We start from the raw sequence: 22,668 nt of genomic DNA, 5'->3' as shown, positions 1-22,668 counted from the left end.
ATGAAACATTTTGCCGGAAAAGAAATTATATATTAAAATATTAATAATTATGTCTGTTAGATGTTAATCGTATACATGTATAATGATCGATAAGAATCTTGGTTTAAAAAGACAATTATTCCCTTAGCGTATTTTGAAATCGAATTCAAAACTCATTTATATTCCATACACTTTTATTTCTTTTTTCCAAGTGGTTTTCAAGAAATAGAATAAAATATGAAAAGAACAAAATCACATTCATTTAAGAAAGATCACTACAACAGTGCATATGCGAGCTAGAGTTAAGCTCATCTAGCTAGGTAATCGCATACTCGTTCAAACAAGGAAGCTCTCGAAGTATGATTTTGTTGAACTAAATTTATCATATACACAGATTAAATTTACTTAATTAGCTAAACGAGGAAGATATCTTTTTCTACATGACAATTATTTTGATTGCGGAAAGAGATTCAATTTATAAGGTAACAAGTGTTGTTGTTTAATACTTTGTACTCAAACGCTTTTTGCTCTCTATAATACCATCTTATCATGTTGCACTATCATATGATCTTACAATGCATCATCTTTTTGTATGATTAAGAAAAAAATAATTCAATCAAATTCTATGCAATAAAAGGTATCAGTATTTACGAAAGCATATTTTAAATTCAAAACTGAATATTCATTTATTTTTCATAATTACAAATGCTATGTTTTATCAGAAAATTTTTGCATAAACATTTCCTAATCCATAATATACAAAGATAATTGCGCTACCCGAGTCTAACTGATCGTAATTACTTACCTGCACTTAACACCCACCCCCCCCCCCCCCCCGGTCAAGAAACAGAATCATGGACTCCTCGAAGCACCCGTGTTTCCAATTTAATCAATTTAGGTTTAAATTTAAATACATTTAATATATCTTAATTAACTTTATATATATATTATAAATTATCCACTCAGATAAGCCAACATTGCGTTTAGTTTTTACCGAATTTCTTTCAAACAATATTATGCTTTCTGAGGTGAGTAATCCCTGTTTGAAGGTAGTAAAAAAAGACATCAATGAACGATACAAACATTTTTTATTAAAGCTATATCAACTAGAGTTGATTTATCATAATCAAGTTAATGCATTGGAAATTACTCTTTAGAGGTTAAGGAATGCGTATATTGATACGAACACAGGTTAAATAAACGGGATCATGTAATTTTAAAAATAAGTTTTGTTTTGTTTCGTAATGAATTTCAATCGATAATCTTATAAACAGCAGACAAAATACTAAGCTGCACTGCATGGAATATTTAAAAATAATTTCAAACCTAATGATATAACTGCTGATTTCTAAAATAAATGTTCTGGCCTCCCTGTTTGTTTTAAGCATGTTTTATAAAGATTTATCCTATTCATTTCCTAAACAAACTTTGCGCCTTAATAGAAGCCCTTTTATGCCAGAGGGTTAATATTTGAGCAACTTAAAATTGCTCAAATAGGTAGGCTTATGTAATTAGTCTGCATGTTTATTGAATATGATTCTAAAAACAAATATATGTTGTACGACCTCCCTGTTTTATCTTTTGTGTACTCTCATGAAACGGCCAAAAAAAGACAATACCATTAACAACTGACATACCGAATTTCATCAAAAAGCTAATTTAAACGTTTCTCATAGGTGTGTTAAAAAGAAAAAAAAAACAGCAAACAATACAAAATCTTACATACTATGAAAAGAATACACAAGAATATATACTAAAAACGAAAATAGTGTTCCGTAAAAGAAAAGAAACAATCATATTTTACAAGCAAATAAAAATAGCGTTTATACTCCAGAAATAAATGCTATACATGTATATTTATTATCTTTAAACGCAAATGTAACATTTGTATGTACAGTACCATTCTTAATTTAAAGACACTTGATCTGCATAAATATACTCAGGTCAATATTACATTAATACAATGTATACTAAATAATATGCTTTCTATATGACTATAAAATACATTTCATACTAGACGATTACAAGAAGCCCATCGGCCACATCACTCACCTGAGCAACAATAGCCATAATGTAATCAGACTTATGTGGTCATATACGAAATATCTGGAAGATGAAGTTGATAAGATCGTGTATAAAAATATTTCAAACTGTTTTCCATATATTCTTATGTTGAACATTGAGCTCCTTTTGTAAAAGGATTATTTTCATAGTTATATAACAAACTGAGTATTGCAGTTCTCAAGAAGAACTTAAAGTATTGTTCAGATATCTATAAACCTACACGATAGGACCCAACATTATCCAGGGACCACAATCTAAGCAATCAAGAATCAACAATATGTCAAGATGAAGGTAATACGTATGTATTACAGCATTTGAATGTTGGAGCACATTATGAATTTTTTTCCAGTGTAAAACTTGAACCCCTCTAACGTGGTCCCATCCTACCCACGAATATTGCGATAAACTTAAATATATACAATGTGGATACTTTCACAAATAACAGCTCTTCTATGCGATTAGTTTTTATAAGAAATTTTAAAAGATTAGTTTTTTTTAATATTTTTTTCTAAAAATTCGTCGCAACCCTCCCTACACATTGTGTCCCAAACCTACCCCTGGGGATTAAAACAAACCTGACCCTGAAAGTCTCACCCTGCCCACATTATTGTACAAGCGAATCTACAATACCTAAGGGAACACCCTTACAAATTATTTCTTTTTTTAGCCAGTAATTTGATAAGAAGCATTTTTTTTTTTACATTTTTTTTTTTGTAAAAAGCAAAACTCAATTTTGGTTCCACCTTACCACCGGGGATTAATATTTGAACAAACGTGAATCTACACTACCTCAGGATGCTTCCCTACAGGTTACAAGTATCATCATTGGAACAAATTTAAACCTACACTCCCTAAGGATGCTTCTGAAAGAGTTTCATATTTTTTGGGCAAACACTTTTTTAGAAGTAGATTTTTGAAAAATGCCTACAGATTTTAATTATTCTTTATTATCTCCCCTTGAAAGAGAGCGTGGTCCTTGATTTCAACAAACTTGAATCCCCTTTACCTAATAATATTTTGTGCCTAGTTTGGTTTAAAATTGGCATAGTGGTTCTGGTCGAAAACGTAACAAAATCTACGGCCGGATGGACCGACAAATAGACAGACAGTCAGACGGACGGACAGACTGACGCCGGACAAAAATTCGTCAGAAAAGCATTCAAGCTTTCAGTTAAGATGAGCTATAAATGAAGTTAAGCAATAAACTTTGACATTCGATCGTAAAAATACTTTTAAATCATCTGTATTAGATACTACACAAATTGATATTAAACATCCGAGTAAAAAATAAAAGTAAAATTTGATTTAACATTTACAATTATATATAACTGAATGTTAAAACAGTTTATTCCCACAGGTCTGCAACAGTTCTCTTTTTATTCCAAAAATTAGAAGTTTAATCAGAATTTGTTTCGTTTCTCTGTTAATAAAAAAAAGGAAAAAAAATATTGCAAATTCCGTTTAATTAAAAAAAAAATTATTTGAACGTTTTGAGTACCACCATATTATCAATTTATCATATATATAAATATTTTTGCAAGATTCTGAACTGGAATGTTGACGTTAAAGGCTTACTTTTTCACAAGATACACTTTGTGGACAATCTGTAGACATTGTTTTTTCTAACATTAATGATTCAGATTCCTTCGCTTTGGTATGCCAAAATCTTTTCATCATACTCTTTTTCTAAAACAAAAAAAAAAACAAAAAAATTGTTAATTATATCTTGTAATTACAGTATTACTGGTCTTCTAAATAATCGAAGATTGAAAAAAGATCGAGGCTTTTTTTTATATTTGCAAAGCTCACTTTTAATTTTTTTTAGCATGTAACCGTCGATTTGAAATTTAAGAAATGAAGTAGAAATTCTTTAAAATGTTGCTTTTTTAAATATAACAACCAAAGGAAATAACAAAAGAATATCAATATTTCATCTAAGGTTTAATAAAGAATGATATAACCTTCTCCCCTCACCTTGGATTTCATTGATGGTGCATTTGATTTAGATGTCGAGGGACTTTGCGAACCTAGAGAAGTTTCCTTTGTCCCTCGCTCAGCGAAACTGAATATTGTACTGAAACTCGGGTATTTATTCCTTATGCCCTGTCTCACCTGACAAGACATTGCAATTATGATATCGACTGTTTTTTTTTTTTGCTAAAAGAATCTCTATTAATGTATTAATTGGTAATAACTTTAATAGGGTTATATTTAAATCAAAATTAAGAAAATTTATTAGAATAATAATGTATTTATATACATGTATAGGTACATGATATAATTTATTATCGATTTTAAAAGCTGACCTTTTTGTCGAACAGAACGTGTGAAACAAAAATTAAAACCCCCTGAAAAATAACGATTTATTATGAATATGGCGATATGTAAGTTAAACAACAGAAACAAAAAACCAAACACCAAACAAACATGTGTATCTAACCTGCAGTGAATTTACAATGACAAACAAATACTGAAACACAACTGCGTTATCGTTAACTGCCAGGATTCCGAACAGCCAAGTCACTCCTAGAACTGGCAGAAGTGTTCCGAGTGACCGCAGACCGGATCTAGTAATAATTGAAAATATTTGTTTTATCAGAACGTTTTACAGATATTACATGTTCGATTTAATGATACATGTCTGTTAGTGGAAAATAAATAAAACTATGTACAAGTATTTTGTATGTCTTGTGGATATATGCGACATGTATTTGAAAACTAGTGACTATTATTTTATTATGTTAAACTTTTTGTTTGATATTAGATTGTCGGATTCGGTTGAGACATATGTACGAATAAGAGAAGTTTTTGGGAGTTGATTTTAAACAACTCTCCTATGCAGTTACTCAGACAAACCGAAAGTGAAACAGTGTTTGGACCTCGGCACAAATCATTGCTGCTGACAAGACTTAGTTCTTGAAAAATTTGATGAATTCGATGTAATGTATGCTAAAGCATTGTTTTTCAAGGAAACTTATTTATAAATACCTTGAAAATAGTCAGATTTTAAATGGTAAAAACAGTTTAAATATTTTTTGTAGTCGTATGTATTTCTACGCCAGAGGTCAATATAGTCTCGTTCAACTCGACGCTTGGCTGTCTCCGGAAATCCTTGTCGGAGATTAACGGTGTCAGCTGAGCGTTTGGTTGAACGAGACTAGAGTTCAATATTGCTTGGATCCATACAATTTTCGAGAAATATTTTATTACTGATACATAGTTTGATTGAATTGATTTTATCTTTAAATATTATTTAACATAATTCATATGGAGGTTTCTCGACATTCTTGTTGAAAAAGCCCAAACATTCATATTATAAGAATGTGCGTAACTCAAATGAGAAACTACATGTACTTGTGTCTGTTCATGCAAAATAACATATCATTGGTAATTTTTTTAGAATAAATAAACATCGACAAAATCAACTCCCGTCAGTTCTTCAGTACTTTGATTTTCTATACTGCTCGTAAACCAAATTATATGAATATCAAGGTTCTTTTTGGTTTGACTCACGACGCTTTCCTCTGCAGTGAAGACCTTGCCACTATGCTTGAAGCAAACAACACCCTCAAAAGTGAAACAATTATAAAAATGTTGATCTGGAAGAAACAAAATGAATTATTTTAGAGAGAAAACATTAAATTTCAACTCTTTGACAAACATTTAAATTCGGTGCACTCGAAAAATCACCAATTTTCTTTACGCTTTTGAAGAATTTGATGTGCAAGGTAAAACTGAATTTGTTGCACAAGAACTTACCAAACTAATCAGACAGACAGGAATGATAAACAAATAAAGAGAGCCACTTTCTATGGACAACCAGCAGCTAAAAAGTTCCAAAAAGAATTATTCCTTCAACGTCTGTAGTCAGTGGTAAACAAGTGTATGGGAATAAATACTTTATTTAAGTGTATATGTAAAAGTAGATCCATTCTTTAGTTCTTGCAAAAACAATACTATGTAAAATACACATACTACGACTTTAGGTGGTATCCTTTACCCAAAAACGCTCCAAGATTTGTTGCAGTAATAATGACCGGAATACCTGCAAAATAACCACAATGAGGATAAAAAACCCACCCTTATCTTTTCATACTTACATCTCAATCTATATTTGTATTTCAGGCAACAGAACAGCGCTATTTGAGCCAATGCATAAAGTGTAAAAGGGCAATTTGCATCAGTTATACCCCAAAACTCATTAAAATTACAGAGAGAACGTCATATCCACTCCTAACAATTTCAATGAGTTTGTCTGTAAGGTAAAGGAAAATAGTTTATCCAAGGTGCTTTAAAAATACATAAACAGAAATAAATGGATAATGAATCCATAGAAATTGGATTCAAATTATTAAACTGTTTATGCGATTTTGTTTTTGGGAATTGGATCCAAGGTATACGATGACTAATTCGAATACCAAGGTTACAATGTAACAGATATTAGCGAATAGAAAAAATTGACTCTTTGTACCCTGGAAGAAATAATTCAGATACATTTTTGTTTTTATGATGATTATTTAACATACCCATCCCTAAAAAATAATGACATACCAATGCATTATAATGCATTTATTATTAGGGAAAATATGTACATGTCACTTAAACAAATGCTTGTAAAGATTACATGATTTTTTTTCTAATCTCGATTACTTGACTAAAACAAAAGCAAATATCAAACGACGAAAAATTATTTCAAAGGTAAAAGTCAACTTGTGAAAATTCCATTCAAATACTTACCCCAGATTCCGCCCAAAAACAAATGAAGCCTTGATTTCGACTTGAAGTTGTTAGCAATATGTAGGGCATAGTAAGTCACTGTAATACTCATGAAGTAATATACACCTAATCCAAGCATACTGAAGAAGGTCACTAAGAAAAGGTAGTGGATAATGGCCGTTATCGCGACGCAAGCAACCTGAAATATAAAATAATTAAATGCCGGTAAATATGTTGATACGTTGTGACGTTCTGCCGTTGATTGATCAAATATGAATCTAGGGATTTTGAGTCATTTTTAGTCACAATGTTTCATCATTGTTTTTATGCTTTCCGTTTTATGAAATGTTTTTGATTTTTTTTAGTAAGATCCTAATATACATCTTAGATATAAAATTTTTACGCAAAAACCAATAGTCCAACCACCACTTTGCCAAAGTTGTGTTCCTTTGCAAGGTCAACCTAAAGGTCAAAAGGGACAAACCCAAGTTTACTCCAAATATTTGGGCGTCATGTGATGAAATCTCTGAGAATTTAATTAATTTCGTTAATCTGTGGGTTGCCCTATCCATAGTCATAATACTCAACGAAAAGGGTTTTTTAGTTACAAATCTTTGAAAAAACAAAGGCTTCTTTGAGATATATGGGTTTTTCCCCAAGATGGCAGTTAAGAGACATGAATGTGGTTAAGTTTTAAATGGGCTATTAGTTATCAGAAAAGAAACCTCATTCGCTGTCTGTTCCACCGATGATAAAAACATTGCATATGACAGTACTAAAGATCCACAAATATTCAACATCATGAAGTTTTTGTCACTTTTGATAAATCTGAAATTAACATACAATGAAATGAATTTGAATTTTTGTAATATTTTAGCTGTAATTATATTTTTACATGAATGAAAATCAGTTTTACATACTTCCATGTCAGGATGTAAATTAACGAAGTGAGAAACGTAAAAGCTATGGAGAGAGCTACTCCAACAAGAGACATCGTTTCTAAGAATGAGCTATCTTCTGTTACCTAAAATGTAGTCAAAATAGTTTGAAAATATTAACAGCAGATTTTTTCTTTGATTTCTTTGACCTGTTTTTGCATAACAAGGAAGTTTACCGGAATGTATGGTCTCATTAAAATAGCAAAGTTTGTGAGATGGTTGCAATCGCAAACTGTTCTTCGACGATCTGTTTGGTTCACAGTGCATCTTTCCTCTGACCATTTACTATGTGTATTTAAAAAAAAAATAATGAATAAAAAACCACCCTGTTGATGTGACGATTAAATTTTGAAAAAGCTTTTAATCTTAAGATTATAGAAAAAAAAACCCTGTTAAAAATCACTTACTTTAGATTAAAATCCCAGGAGACACATACAGCGTGTGCTTCGGTAGACTCATTCTAACATAAACAAATACAAATAAAAAAGCAAAGGGGTTAAATCAGTTAAATTGCAATTTCATACACGTAAGGAATAACAGGAAACTTAATGGTACATAATAACTTTATGTCAATTGTAAACCAAAAACATACATATCTGAATTCTTACTTTCACAGTGTGTCCAAACATAAGATTGAGAGGTGGATCCAACACTCCTAGGTCTCTCTGTGTCGTGAGGGACAATATAGGGGAATTGACAAAGGATCTTTGCTGAGATTTGTCCACTTGTTCACCTTTCAACTCTCTTCTGATTGTTTTTATTATTTTCCCAAAAGATGTGAATAAGATATACCAAGTTGGGTATCAAAACAATTAATAAATAATAATTATGTAATATATCAAATCAGACGTTTAAGTATTTGCCATATTTTACATGTGTATGTGTGTTAATTTAAAAAAAACTAACGCAAATATTAAGAAATATTTAAACAAAAACTGAAAACTTGTAATAAACATTTTACCTTTTAGGATCAGATCCCAGTATGGCTGACATTGTTTTATACAGAATGGCAATATAGCCGATTTCTTGCAGCAAATAAAAAATCAGATACGTTAGTATACTTGTGTTTATCATCAATAGTCGTCTTTACCTTAAGTTAGAACCAAGTTTATGTTTAATTTATCATTTACAAAACATACCTCTATCAATTAAAATGTGTATACCTTTTGTAGCAGTAAAGGCTTGCTTTGGCAACTGTAGAAAGGTAAGGATGTCTTCTGAGTTTTGAGAAACGTTGTTCAATTCTTCGTCCGGAAAACGTATTCCCGTTTTATCGATTTTTGTACGGTTGATAACCAGCTCTTCAAAAAAAAAACCCAAAACATATCAAGTGTTTATAGAATACATTAAAAATATCTTAGCGATTTTAAGCGATAAGGATATACTTGTTTACCAAGATTGGATCCGACAAATTCAATTGCTGTTATGTTGTCGTTTTGGAGTGTTATCTCGCTGAAACGGTCCATGTTGTTTAAAAGAAAACTCGGGTCTTTTTCTGTCTAAAATATAATAAATGCAATTTGGAAACCTCCTTCGACACTAGGAGCAAATAAATAGTACGGTAACGTTATGCCTTTTCTTTAGATACATGCAGTGGTCAGATCTGATGTTTTTCAACCCTTTCCTAAATGATTAATAGAGCTTTTATTACACTGTGTTGGAAAAAACGATGGTTTCGACAAATTGAACACCCGTCATCTTTTCTAAACTGAATTATGTGATTGGTTAGTTTTAAATCTGCAAAAAGAATAAATTTTTTACTTGAAAATAGAATTCTAACGCACTCTTGTAAATTATGTACTTGTATAACTTTTAAAAAGGTTGTGCATTTCAAATTGATATTGTTTTAACTTAAAAATAGATTAGAAATGAAGATTTATTGACTCTGTAACAAATGAACAGTGCCAGTTACATGTCACGAAATATATTAAATATAATAATTGTGGTTTTTTTTTCGTTCAAATGAAAGAGCGTACGAGCGAATACACCTGAAAGAAAAAGATATGGTGCTGGATAGAGGATGTACGATATACAAAACAGATACAATATAGAATAAAGCCATATATATCCTATACTTCATATCCTGCATTCATCAACCAATCAAAATCAATTTTGAGTTTAATAAATTTCTAGAATTCCTTTTTTACATAGCAAAATTTTAATGATAAACGTGTTTTGAAATGTCAATAACAATTCTATTACAAACTTTTGTAAATATATGTTTTTTTAAACAAGGCTGAAATAAACTACTGTACTCAAAAATTCCTCATACAAAATTACAAATAGATTTTGCAAAACTGTTTTTAAATGTCTTGTAAATTTCAGTCCTACGTTATGATTTGAAAATGTAGACTAGATAGAATTGGTAGATATGCTTATGATTATAGAATACACGATATAGGTGGCTGAATACAGGATGGGATAGAGGGTGCGTTGTGAATTCTTTGATAGGGGCAATGTATTATTTATAAAGTTACCCACTCACTGAAAACGAGTAAGTGTGAAGAGTGACATGGAACGTGGTTCGAGCATGCGCATAGGAGCTAATTTTTGTGAATTGATACAAGGGACGGAATATTTCTTCCATGTGCATATACATTCATGTATGCCAGTGTCATTGCTAAGAAAAATTGCTGTATTTAGATCATAGAAATAAAACTCAATGAATATTTTATAAAGAAAATATTGTGTTTACCGAAAAAAAATTTCATAACCAAAATTGATCAAATTTTACCTTTTCGGTAACAGCTGTCCAAGAGTTTATATTGTTGGGTGACAAAATATTATCAATAACAGCGTAAAACACCTGAAATTAAAACACATGAATATAATTAATTAATTGCATTAACACACGTGATCCATATTTTATGTGCACGAGGTAAGCTACACCTAGCGGCACATAAAAAAGACACATTACCTTTTTCAACTCAGTTGTTGTGCCTGTGCAATATCATTAAGCTTTATGTATAACGTTTATACTTTAACCAATTTCTGTAAAATTTGTAATGATAGCATGATTAAGATATGCGTTGATGAAAAGAAAATATGCATCAATTTTGAGGTAATCAACGGAAAGTTAGTATAAATCGCCGTTTACATGAAATAGCCTTTCTATTAAACTCAAAGCACTGAAATGAGAGAGGCATATGCATATATTCGTCATAACTAGTCCGGGTTTGTTTTCGACATGTGTCATTTTCTTCTTTTAGGGAAACAAGAGTTGGTGAAACACTTTACGAGCAAACGCCGGTCATGAAACATTTTACATGTAATCAGTTTAGTAATGCATTAATTCAAACACATGTATTGTCTGGAGTATATTCTATTAAATAAATCAAAATCAGTACACACAATTTATCGAAACTTACCAGTTCTTATTCTAATCATTCAAATATTTCTCAGAGTAATAAATAATAATGGTAAAATGAGGGTGCAATGTGAATCACTGATTAATACACTTCTAGGAAACAATTTGATCACAAACGAACTTTACTGAGAAAGTATGAGTGCGAGTGACACATGTTATTCTACTGTCTTAAGATTTTGCTGCATGCTTAGAAAACAGATAAACGTACATTTTACAATCATTAACTCTTTCACAGAGAACAATTGCACTAAATCGTTTAAACATAGTGATAACGCGGAAATCCTTTTTGCTGGCTTTTCATAAATATTTTTTCAGTCAAACACTTATTAATAATGTTTGAAAGTTTGAAGGGAAGGAAGGGATATAATTAGGATAATTCTAATAATTGACCTCTTTTTCGATAACTGATCCCGTAGCATTTGTTACTGTGAAAATCTTCTCCAAAACGCCAAGAGAGGAGCTCAGATCCCCGTCACTGATTCCGCTGTTCGATGATGTAAGGTTTTTCATCAATTGTAGAGTATTGTTAACCGTCTCCTGGATTCTGAATTTATCCTGTGTTTCATTTGCGATGATAGCATCCAACTATTTAAATGTATGAAAATATACATTAGTTAAAAGATTATTCCAGTCAATAAGGTGACATACTCCGAAAGATTACCCCAGTCCCCAGTCAATAAGGTGACATATACATATGAAAGATTATCTCAGTCCTCAGTAAATAAAGTGGCATATACTCATTATTTACTAGTAATTAACAATTGTTAAGGCATTGTGTAAGGTAACTTACAAGTAATGACGCATTCGCCAGAGCTTCGTTGGTGCAGTTGATAAAGTTAGGAAGTTCCCAATCTCCATTTTCATCACATAATCTTGTTGCCACTCCTGAAGTGTATGTATATATTTTCAAATGAATTCTAACATATATACTTTTTATGTAAGATCGAAAGTATACTTTCGATTTTATTTTATGAAAAGAAACCGGAAAGCAAGATCAAATGTAACTTTTAAACAAGATATTTCAAATCTCAAGCATAGGCTTTATAATTTTTTAAGTTTCATGGATTATATACTGTTTTATGGTGTGACCGTTAGGGCAAGTGGAGAAGAAACTACGCAGAAGTATCTCTCATTATTGTTAACTACATCCCATTGAATTGCACCAACGATAAACACCATTATCTCTCAAATATGTGACATGTGCCTCCTCCCCATTTCCCTTTTTTCTGGCGATATTTCATTTTCATTTAGAGGTATGACCATATGCAACTTACAAATAGCACAGAACTTGCATGCGTATTTTCCCATTAGCTAAGCAAAAAATATAAAACCGAAACTATCAGCGAATGAGGCGTGGCTTAAAAATAAAGAGTTCTTTACTACACGTAACACGCAGTACGAATGTTTGCTCCAATTAGCTCTAAATTTATCGCGGGATATATAGCACGAGATCACTGTCACATCATACTTAAAGCTGACATGAATCCATCAAAGCATTTGGTCGCCATAGTTTCGATCGCTCCCCTACTGCCACTGGGGTATCTATACCGGTCGAGAAACTTACGGTAGGTTGCTTTCCGATCGAGGCATTTAGGTTGTACGGACTTCTAAATGCATAAACTACACATTGCAGTTAAATGTTTGTAATAAAGAATAAATGAAACAATAAAATAATTTTTTTTTTATTCTTTGAAAGAATTTCCAAGTTACTAGTATCCGTATTATTTTGACCAGATAGTGCTGCCTTACTTCACATGCACATCAAACACGTGTGTCGTTGATACAGAGTGCGCAATGTCTGCATTGTTTTTAAAACCACGGCGGAACTACATCCAACCCAGTAGCTAAATGATAGTAAATCCAAGAATGTCACAACGTAACAGCGACTCTTTTCTAAAATCCATGCGATCATTGACATTGCTCGATCACCCACAGTTTGTGGTTGCGCATGTGCAATGTTGTAACATAAACAGGAAAAGGGTCTACAATTATCGAGGAGTTTTGAAGAGTATGTACCTGGAAGTCAGTCTGTCTTGTTTTGTCGTTCATTTGATATATTCCTTGTCAGTGCAATGGTTGTCATATTATTTTTGTTCATAACGCGTTTTTACACGTCTTTTCGTCCAAGGTAACGTGTTCGGGTGTATGAAATACCTGAGTGCGGTGAAGCATGAATTGTACCCTCCGCCTTATGTAGGGGGTGTGTAGCGATGAGCAGAACAATAGAAATCGACAACTAATATGGCGGTAGTCGGAGATAAAAGGGAACTAATGCGTATTTATGAATTCATGTCAGCTTTAACTTTCCTTTGCTCAAATCATCAGTAGTTCTTTTAAAACTGTCTCGGATGAATTCAAGTGAGGAAATGACATGAAATGTAAGCATATGTTTAGATAGGTATACATTTTTTCTATTTAAGCATTTGTGTCGATTACTTTTGTGTTATTAAACATCTTTATTGTTTAATGGTAAAAATCGAAACATACGATTTTTATGCAAGACTTTTTCCTTGCAAGAAACGCTTCATTTTTCACCATTTGCTATACACCGCAAAAGATAATCGGGAAATTTCACGCGCCCTCATAAAAATTTCTTTAAACAATTTGAAGATTTAACTCGAATTTCCTGCGATAGTACGCGTTTTCTACGGAGTTCGCTTCAAGAGCGACATTTTCCGCCGCTCGCTGCGCTCGCTATTAGAAAGAAATTCTGTCAAAATTTATAACTCGAGGATGACCATAACAAATAATAATCGGAGCATTGTTTGGTTTTTCTCTTAATGCAATGTTGTACACCAAATCGAAAGTCTGTCAGTAAAATCGAAACCTTGTGACAAATGCGACAGCTTGTGTGTTGGTTTAATATGGGTACTGATGTTGAGAAGAAGTTGTAAGAAGAAGAATATTATCTTATATGCATACTTATATACAATTCGTGTTTGTTGGGATTTGCGAATGTACGTAGGAAAAGTCAATGGCAATTACAGAGAGGCATGGCAGCAAGTTTGTCTGCAATCTTAATTTAAAAAAAGTTGTAAAAGATATATTCTAATGCCTTCAGAGCACTCCTCAGGAATTAATAGCAATTTACATTTTTTATAAAAAAAAATTTTCTGAATATGTTAATCCACTACCAGAATGCCGACCGCGCTTTAATGTCGACGCTTTGCTTACTGACAGGATACGTTTGTGACATCCCGTGATAATTCAAAAAGTAGGTCAATGACATAATTTTTGAGTTAATGGCCATTGAATATTTTTTTTAAAATTTAAGGAAAAACTTAAAAATTTACAATATAATTGAGATTGAGATAAATAAAAAATGACCTAACTGTTTTAATAATGAAATACAGTTTTTAATAGCAGTGGCACTAAATAGATACAAAGCATAAATTTTCATTGACAATTTTTATAAATATTCCAGTCCGAATTTCCTCTATCTGTTTACAAATCATTTTTTTATTCAATTCAAATCAATTAATCTAAATAGATAAAAAAAAATGCGTTTTGTGTATCTAAACAATCAAAGTTCATTACATTCTATATGAATGAGAATTTTCAGTATAAAACCTAACATATCCCGTAGTATAACGATAAACACAACAGTTAATGTGAGAAGAACATTAATTAAACTATTATGAAATTTACACAACCTCAGCTGTATTTGATGTGTTTGCTTACCTTTTTGATTTTCAGGGCACGGTTCTTTTAACGTTTTTCCTGAAATGGTAGTACTCCAAAATATTCCATCCATTTGTTCATATTTGCAGCTCGTTTTATCTTCAAAACCTGAATATCACATGAATCAATTTTAATAAAATGTATCAAGTTAATTTATCAAGTGAAAAAAAAAACTTGTAACAAACTAGTGTGTCTGAATTTCAACAGAATTATGTGTATATAGGCGTAGATTGCCATTTATTTGCCGAATTTTAGCTTATCTAGTTACAAACTTAAGTTTTAAAATGTCCTGAAGTCCCATTTATGTATTGTCTCAGTCTTAAGTACCGTTAATGCTTCGTGTACGAACCCCTGATGTTGAGGTATGTACATGAATTTAAAAAAAAATGTATTGCTTTATATGTTTGAAATAGGAAGCAACGTTTATTTTAAAACAAAAGAATAAAAGTGTCAACACTAATAAAGTATCTATTAATATTTCATTTAAAAATGTATTTATTTCATTAAAAAGGCACTACCGAAACATCCCTGACAGGTGCCCGTCTCGACATGACTTTTACGGCAATCGGGGTCATAACAAGAAATGTTGCAATCAGCACCGTTATAACCAGGTACAGGACACCCTGTAAAAATAAACAAAAAACAAAAAACAAAAAACAAAAAAACAAAAAACAAAAAAACCAAAAAAAAAAAAAAAAAATAAAATAAAATAAACACAACGTAACCTGATTGAAAATTCCTAGTAGATTGTTGATAATATTTTTTTAAAATAATACTAGTGGGAGTATGAAAAACTATTAGTCAAGTTTATGGGCAGTGAAGGCACTTATTGTCGATCTTTGATCAAGTTAACTTTTATCATAGAAAAAATGGCAGCCCATGCCAATTAAAAGTAGCATGGAAACCGGTTAAAAAAGATAAATTCGGTTAGATCGGGAGGTTTTGAGTTTAGACAAATTTAAATAATAATTCACATTGAGGTAATTATCAACAATGATAAGTAAAACATCGTAAAACCTAACATATGCATCTATGAATTAATGTACTTAAAAAAAACCATACGCACTTGAATCTTTTTATCAACATTTTTTTGTCAAAATTAAGACCAAAATCAACAACAAAAAAATCAACAAAAAAAAAGTGCGTTAGATTGTTGACCAAGTTAAAACAGGTTTTTTTTTTAAATTGCGTTATGAAGGGTCATAAACAATTTATTAATCACGAGACAATTAACACACTTCGAACGAAATATGCATAAATCACAAATTCCGGGTTTCGATTTTTAATCACTTAATAGTAACGCGGAGAGTGACATCCAGAGATACAGTTCACTTATTACTGGAGAAAGGTCCCCATCCTCATACATTGAATATTATTCCCAGGTATATAATTAGCAAGCTAGAGGAACCGAATGAAAGTACATAATGGCACCTATCCATGGTTTCTGATTCATAATACAACACTTTAGTTTTGCTTTGCTAATATTGTAACCTTGTAGTATATTACAATTTAATAAAGGAATGACATGGATGGACTTCTTTGTATTCATTCTGTTACAGGTTTACTGTCATACACATGCACTATTTACCATACACCTCAACCTCGCAAAGTCTGTTGGATACTACAAAATAATAGTCATCAGGGTAGGTAACGTTGGATAGTCTCTCGTTGTGATAAATGACGTATTGTCCAGACGAATCGCACGGGGTATCAAGGACTTCTGGAAAGGTGACCACAGTAAAACTGCTGTCCTTGTAGCATAATACACCATCTGACTTGTTGGGTGTGTTTGAGACGTATATAGAAAATCCCAATTGGCCTCCTTTAGTGTCATTTGATACTCCTGTAGCTGTTTTAAATAAATTGTTCACTATCACAGGAAAATACAAAGAAAACGATCAAAATTATTTGTCACAATTTCTAGTTTTCTACACAAAAAATACTTCCTTGCAACTTAGTTCGTTCATTTTAGTGTTATTTTAACTCTTTCTAAAGGAGAATTTTTAAAAATGTAAATCGTAATTTTTTAACAAAAATGTATATATCATGAACTATATTTTCCTTACAAGTAGCTGTAAAGGTTAATAAAACAAAAATAAACACAGAAAACCTACCATCAAATCTTACTATGAATAAATATCCGAATTGGAAAATACTTTTATTACCTTAAAAACTATTTTAATATGCCAATATATACTGCAATATGCTATTTTTATTTATTTATTTATATTTGTTGGTGTGGGAGGGGGTGTTTTTAATATTATATTTGGACTAAACAAAGAAGTAAAAGAAATTTTCATTTTAAAATTTGGTGACTTTCTACAAAAGTTTTGCATATATATTTAAAAGAAAAAGAAATCCTTCTTGAAGAAATACCAACCTTATGGAGGAAATGTTAAAATAACGTATGGTAAAGAAAACCGGTTGTATAGTAGTAATGTTTCATAAAGGTATAACAATATATACATAAACATACCATTTGTAAAGTATACCCGGATATTATTGATGCTGTAAACAGTGGTTAGATTCACCCACCAGGTGGCACTTCTTCTGGACCTTGATAGTGAGCATTCTCCACCATTGACTTCTAGATTAGACTTTAGTCCATCCACAGCATTGCTTGCTTTAAGTTTGGTAGAGGAATAGGTATATTGCTCAAATGTTGGTTTTTTAAGCGCTAAATTAACTAATAAAAAAAACAAATAAATAGACAACTTGGTTTTGGTTAATGTAAGTTTTTAAATACATGTAGTCTGATTATTATAGTTTTATATATTTTTCTCAATTCTCTCATCTTAACATGATGCTTAAGTTATCGTGGAAAAGGGTACATAAACTTCGTGTTTGTTTGTTTGTTCTTCTGTTTTTATTTTTTTGTCAGAAAATACACATGTAATGATATAAACAAAAAGTCAATAGGCCAATAGGCCTTAACGGTCACCTGAGTACCATACCCCATACACAATTTTGTCGAGGAGTCTCGTATATGCATTTAATTAAGTTTTATTCTGAAAATGAAGTATTATAATATTGATATGATGACCATCTTCCTGCCTAAAATCCTAAAATGTTAGTAAAAAACTTAAAGATCATAATAGAATGCATGACTTGATATAGAAAAAGTGCTAGACTCTGATAGAAAATATTTTCCCCGTATTTATTAACTGTCAAGACAGGTTTTATGTGTAAATGTTTTTAATGATTAACTTAATGAAGGTGGCTACTATAATGTTTTATGTAAAAACAACCTTTTATTCCCCATCCCAAGAAGCAGACAGAAACTCTTTCTGTGAGCATTTAAACAAAAATAAAACATCTTTAAAACCTTCAAAATGTTTCTCACTTCACCCTTTTCAGCTTTTGAATATTCAATCTTTATATGAACATTTGATCACCATCTTGCATTTATACAAAAATCATTTTACATGTACCGCTTACATGTATCATTCATTTTGGTTAGCTCACTTTAACGTTACTATTAAAAAGTGTATCTGTTTACTTAGAAAATTCAAAAAATTTAAGTATTTGTTTGAAAAAGCAAGAGAAGATAACTCGAGTAACTGTCTGAACTCTTTCCAAATGCTTTCATGATATCTTAAAGACTTTTTTTCTTTCTGAACTTACTTTCTTTTTTCTAAATATATCTTTTATTGCAATTCCCGAGCGAATTTATTAATACGACAAATATATACCCCCCCCCCCCCTCCTCCCAGCCATAGCCCCTGCCTTGCATTAATGTGACATGGAATATTATTAAAGATGGCAGCTTAATGTGTTTTTACAAATGCAGTCAGTTTTTATTATGAATAAGTAGGTGGTTTTTAAACATTATATACATTAACACTAAATGACAGTTGGCCACACTCGTACAAAGACCCCCTATCCAATACACTTCTACGAGTGTTTTGGGCTGGGCCCTACATTCAAATCCCAACATTTTTGGAGACATGAAATTTAAAATTTTGATATCAGCAATATTAAAGAAAACTATTTTTTTTAATTTTTACTATATAGTCATATTGGCCCGACCCTAGAGCCTATATCCCTCACCCAGGGGCAATGAATTTCACAATTTTGCTAGATGATTCAATGCTTATTACATTCATGCCTACAGTTTGACTGCTTCATGCCCAGGAGAAAGGAAGAAGATTTTTTAACATTATTTTTATGGTTTTAGCACCATCCCTCATACCTTACGGGGATATGGGCAATTCTTATTCTCATCCAAACATAGATGCTTTATGCCGAAATTGGTTGAAAATTGTTCAGAGGTTCCATAGTAAAAGCTTAAAATGTTAACGCACGGACGATGCACAACGCATGACGTACGACGATAGACGAGACCAGATAGAGTTAATTCAGGTGACCTAAAAATCTGACTTGGTTATATTTTTGCATAGTTTACGTTGTTTTTTTTCTAAAACCGGTAAAATTCAATCTATAAATTTGATGTTGAATTTGAATTAAACAAATTGAATTTAAACGTTGTAGCTGGAGTGTCAGTCGTTATCGTATTTTAAAAACTTGTATAAAAAATAAAGCATTTTTCAAAAAAAAAAAAAAAAAAGAAAAAGAAAAAAAAGAAAGAAATCTTGATTTATGATCAGTCATAGGGTGAAGTAAAATTTTCACATAATAAAATTCAATTGTCATGTGTATTCAAATCAGATACTTGTACATTTTTAATCTTATTTCATATGTTTCTTGTTTAAGTTTTTTGTTTGTTTGTTTGTTCGTTTTTATTTTTTTATTTTTTATTTCAGTGCTATTCTTGATATGTCTGAAATTAAAAAAAAATTCTACTTAAGATAATGATACATTTCTCCAAAGGGTCTTACTAGGGGAGCTCAAGAAAAAAAAACTAATAAAATTCCTGCAGACTAATTGAATTGAAGAGGCTACACTACTTGTACTGTTTCTCACTATATGTAGAATGTACTTAATTTATTATGTCATTTTATTGTCAAACAAAGTCTTGTTAATTTCATATCACCCAGTACCCTGTCAAAAATGTATGCCGAAGATGTGTAACTAGTATTTAGTAGACGGCTTTAAATGGCATACTCCTTGACAGCTGTATATATCTGGTACATAGAAACACACGCCACGAAACACATCAAAAGATAAAACACACACATGTGCATATTTTTCTATTTTCAAGTTAATGCATCAGAATTAAGTATGCGACACCCTAAACCCCACTTCAACCGACAACCCCCCCCCCCTCCCCCCCCCCCCAATAAGATTTTTCATCATGACTATCAGATATTCAGGAACGTAAAATTCAAATGTATTACAATAACTGTAAACGTAATTATTTAGCGTGTACGATATTTAGCGGAATATGATTTTTTAACAAGTTAGCATGGTTTTGATTTAGCGCATTTCTGATTGTACCTTTATATCTACTTATATATTTTACATTTGGCGGTGAACTTGATTTAGCGGACGGCGTTTTCCGCCAAAAACGCTAAATAGAATACACAGCCAAATGTAATACGTTAAGAGTATTTCTTCCTAAACATTCATACAAGGGGGTTAACAAGAACAAATGTTACAAATCAAATCCGCTAAATTTTACCATGGTGCCTACTTCCTTTTTTGAGATTATAACCAAGAGTGATTATGTGATATGTGAGGCACACATTTAGTTGGATCGAAAGAAATGTTACTTTTCATTACTCAGATCATGAAGTGTTACAAACTTCCGAGTACAAATTTCCTGTATTCGTTCGGTTTGACCTAAATGATGTTAACGTAAAATAAATGCATTGTGTTAACCTTACACACAAATAGAAAGTTTGCTGAATTTTTATCGCATCAATGCATCCTATTAGAATTTATTTTTGTTTATATGAATTTCTAGATTGTTAAAATTCTTTTCTCTTCAAAACTGTTTAATGTGTGTAAGAGTTATAATGTTTTTTTTTTTATTCTTCTAAAGCACGAAATATTTACGCTGTGAGTAAACTTTCCTACAACAAGCAAACAATTCAAATGTCTTAATAATATTACCATATACTATTTAGTTGATGCTTGCAATACTATCTAATGGAAATATGATGCCAATAAACGTATAATCTCACCGTATGCGTTTACACAAATCAATGTGCGAAGTAGTAATATCCAAATCATCTTTAGTTGTAGTTTGCTTTGCTGATACATGTACAATGTAGGCCTAGCTTGTTTAATCAGTCTGTCAACAGTATTGATGTCCGCCTTTATTTCCGCGGTTTTACTGTTTTTGCTGCTTCTTGATATTGTCGATACACTTACATCTATGTTACTTGTTTTTGATTAAAATAAAAAATAAAGTTACTGTCATTACTAATTGATTCTTGAGATCTATTTATTATAAGATTTACATCATTCAATGTAAAATATATCTGTGTCATAGTGTTGCTTTGTATAGATGGTATCTAGCATAAGAAATATTAATCTCTAGTTTATTATTAAATTTGGCTTTATGTGCTCTTAAATACTGCTAGACCCTACATTACTGTTACTGTTGAACAGAACTTAGAGCAGATTTGCAGCTCTATTCTGCTGCTACCTTCATAAAGAAAAACTATAGCTTGTATGAAGAGCATTTATTAAAAATGCCAAATGAAGTTATACGGAATATAAACATGAACATGTGAGACTGCATACAATTAGTAAATTATCAACAATGCAGCAGAAGGTAAGGCCCAAAATAAAACCCATAACAACCCTTTTACAAAAGGAAGTTATCCATTACACTCAAACAAAAAAAAATTAGTAAGAAGGATAGAAGGATGGAGGTAGGCAAAACTTTCGAAGCACTCCGATTTCGAGCCAAAATTGATATATTTAGGATCTGGCTAATAGCCTGAAAATGCTCTTAGCGGGATGAGTATAAAAAACCCAAAGACCCTTTAAATCCTCATACTATAATAAAATGAATAATTAATTGTAACACCGTAAAAATATAATACATTAAACTATAAGTATTTGGATCACATAAATGTTTTTATATACATGTACATAAATACACTTCTGTACTTTCTATGTTTAGTTTCATATGCGTTTAAATGCAGCCATTAGTGGGTCTTTAGAAAAAAAAAAAACCTGCATATGTTTTAATAGGCAATGAAAAATATCACCGCCCCCATTTACTTCTTCCCTCTTTTCTTACAAAAGTAATGTTCCTGTCTTGCTTAACCGTTTCATGACAATATGGTCTTTAAACCGGGCCAATGTAGACGCATGGAAGGATGACGGCTATGCCCAGCAGGCCACGGTTAAATCTTGGTACAATATTGTTCAGTGGCATAAGAGTTTGTCATTTGTACTCATAATGCATTTAAAATCAACCTTCAGGCAATAGTAACGTCATCATCTTGGGGTTTTCGTATCGGTTGAATCTGGTCTGGAAGGTCAGGAGAAGATATTGAATTCCTTTTGTGAAATGCTTTTATCTTTGAAACTTATTGCATTTCCTTCACGTTTGAACTGATCAGAAATACTTTACATTATTATAGTGGTTTGATATATGTAACCAAATTCCATGGGTATATATATATATATATATATATATATATATATATATATATATATATATATATATATATATATATATATATATATATATATATATATATTCGCTTTATTGATTTTCGGAGGTTATTTCAATAGCTAGAAAAAAAATTGGTACAACGATAGCTTCAAGAATTCCAGAAGAAAGTAAGGACAAGTGTTACAAGTCTGATTTCAACAAAACTGGAATAACTGTGTGACTGATAATTACACCTTCGAATAACAATACCATGATAACTAGAAAGGGGATCTTTTCCCATGGTGCATAGGTTTGCTAAATGAAACCGTTTTATACTAGTGAGAATAGAAAACAATTTAATATTTCCTTAGAATTTTTAAAACGTTTGATATGAACAACTGTGATAT

The 22,668-nt window shown here is 31.4% G+C and overlaps 1 protein-coding gene across 2 annotated transcripts; it reads right to left on the bottom strand.

Moving 5' to 3' along the window:
• Window positions 1–1,048: 1,048 nt before the first annotated feature.
• Window positions 1,049–20,945, bottom strand: LOC117687929 (adhesion G protein-coupled receptor B1-like). Of its 2 annotated transcripts, XM_034465349.2 has the most exons (25): window positions 20,832–20,945; window positions 17,222–17,431; window positions 16,334–16,594; window positions 15,264–15,368; window positions 14,746–14,853; window positions 11,855–11,949; window positions 11,455–11,649; window positions 10,432–10,503; window positions 9,091–9,196; window positions 8,861–8,998; window positions 8,659–8,722; window positions 8,306–8,444; window positions 8,105–8,157; window positions 7,874–7,982; window positions 7,680–7,783; window positions 7,485–7,587; window positions 6,781–6,958; window positions 6,019–6,088; window positions 5,803–5,869; window positions 5,557–5,642; window positions 4,484–4,610; window positions 4,350–4,391; window positions 4,018–4,155; window positions 3,619–3,729; window positions 1,049–3,463 (listed from the first exon to the last, which is right to left on the bottom strand). In XM_034465349.2, exons 1-25 carry the CDS (start codon window positions 20,908–20,910, stop codon window positions 3,440–3,442), a joined length of 2,784 nt encoding a protein of 927 aa, XP_034321240.2. In that variant the 5' UTR covers window positions 20,911–20,945; the 3' UTR covers window positions 1,049–3,439. The 2 variants fall into 2 exon arrangements, with proteins under 2 accessions (XP_034321240.2, XP_065925874.1); XM_066069802.1 differs by lacking the exons at window positions 15,264–15,368; window positions 16,334–16,594; window positions 17,222–17,431 and having other exon boundaries at window positions 20,832–20,907.
• Between the last annotated feature and the right edge of the window lie 1,723 nt (window positions 20,946–22,668).

This window comes from Magallana gigas, chromosome 1 (assembly GCF_963853765.1).
Source record: "Magallana gigas chromosome 1, xbMagGiga1.1, whole genome shotgun sequence".
Classification (NCBI taxonomy): Eukaryota; Metazoa; Mollusca; class Bivalvia; order Ostreida; family Ostreidae; genus Magallana; species Magallana gigas.
Note: the sequence above shows the minus strand (reverse complement) of the source record. Positions and strands in the feature narration are given on the sequence as shown.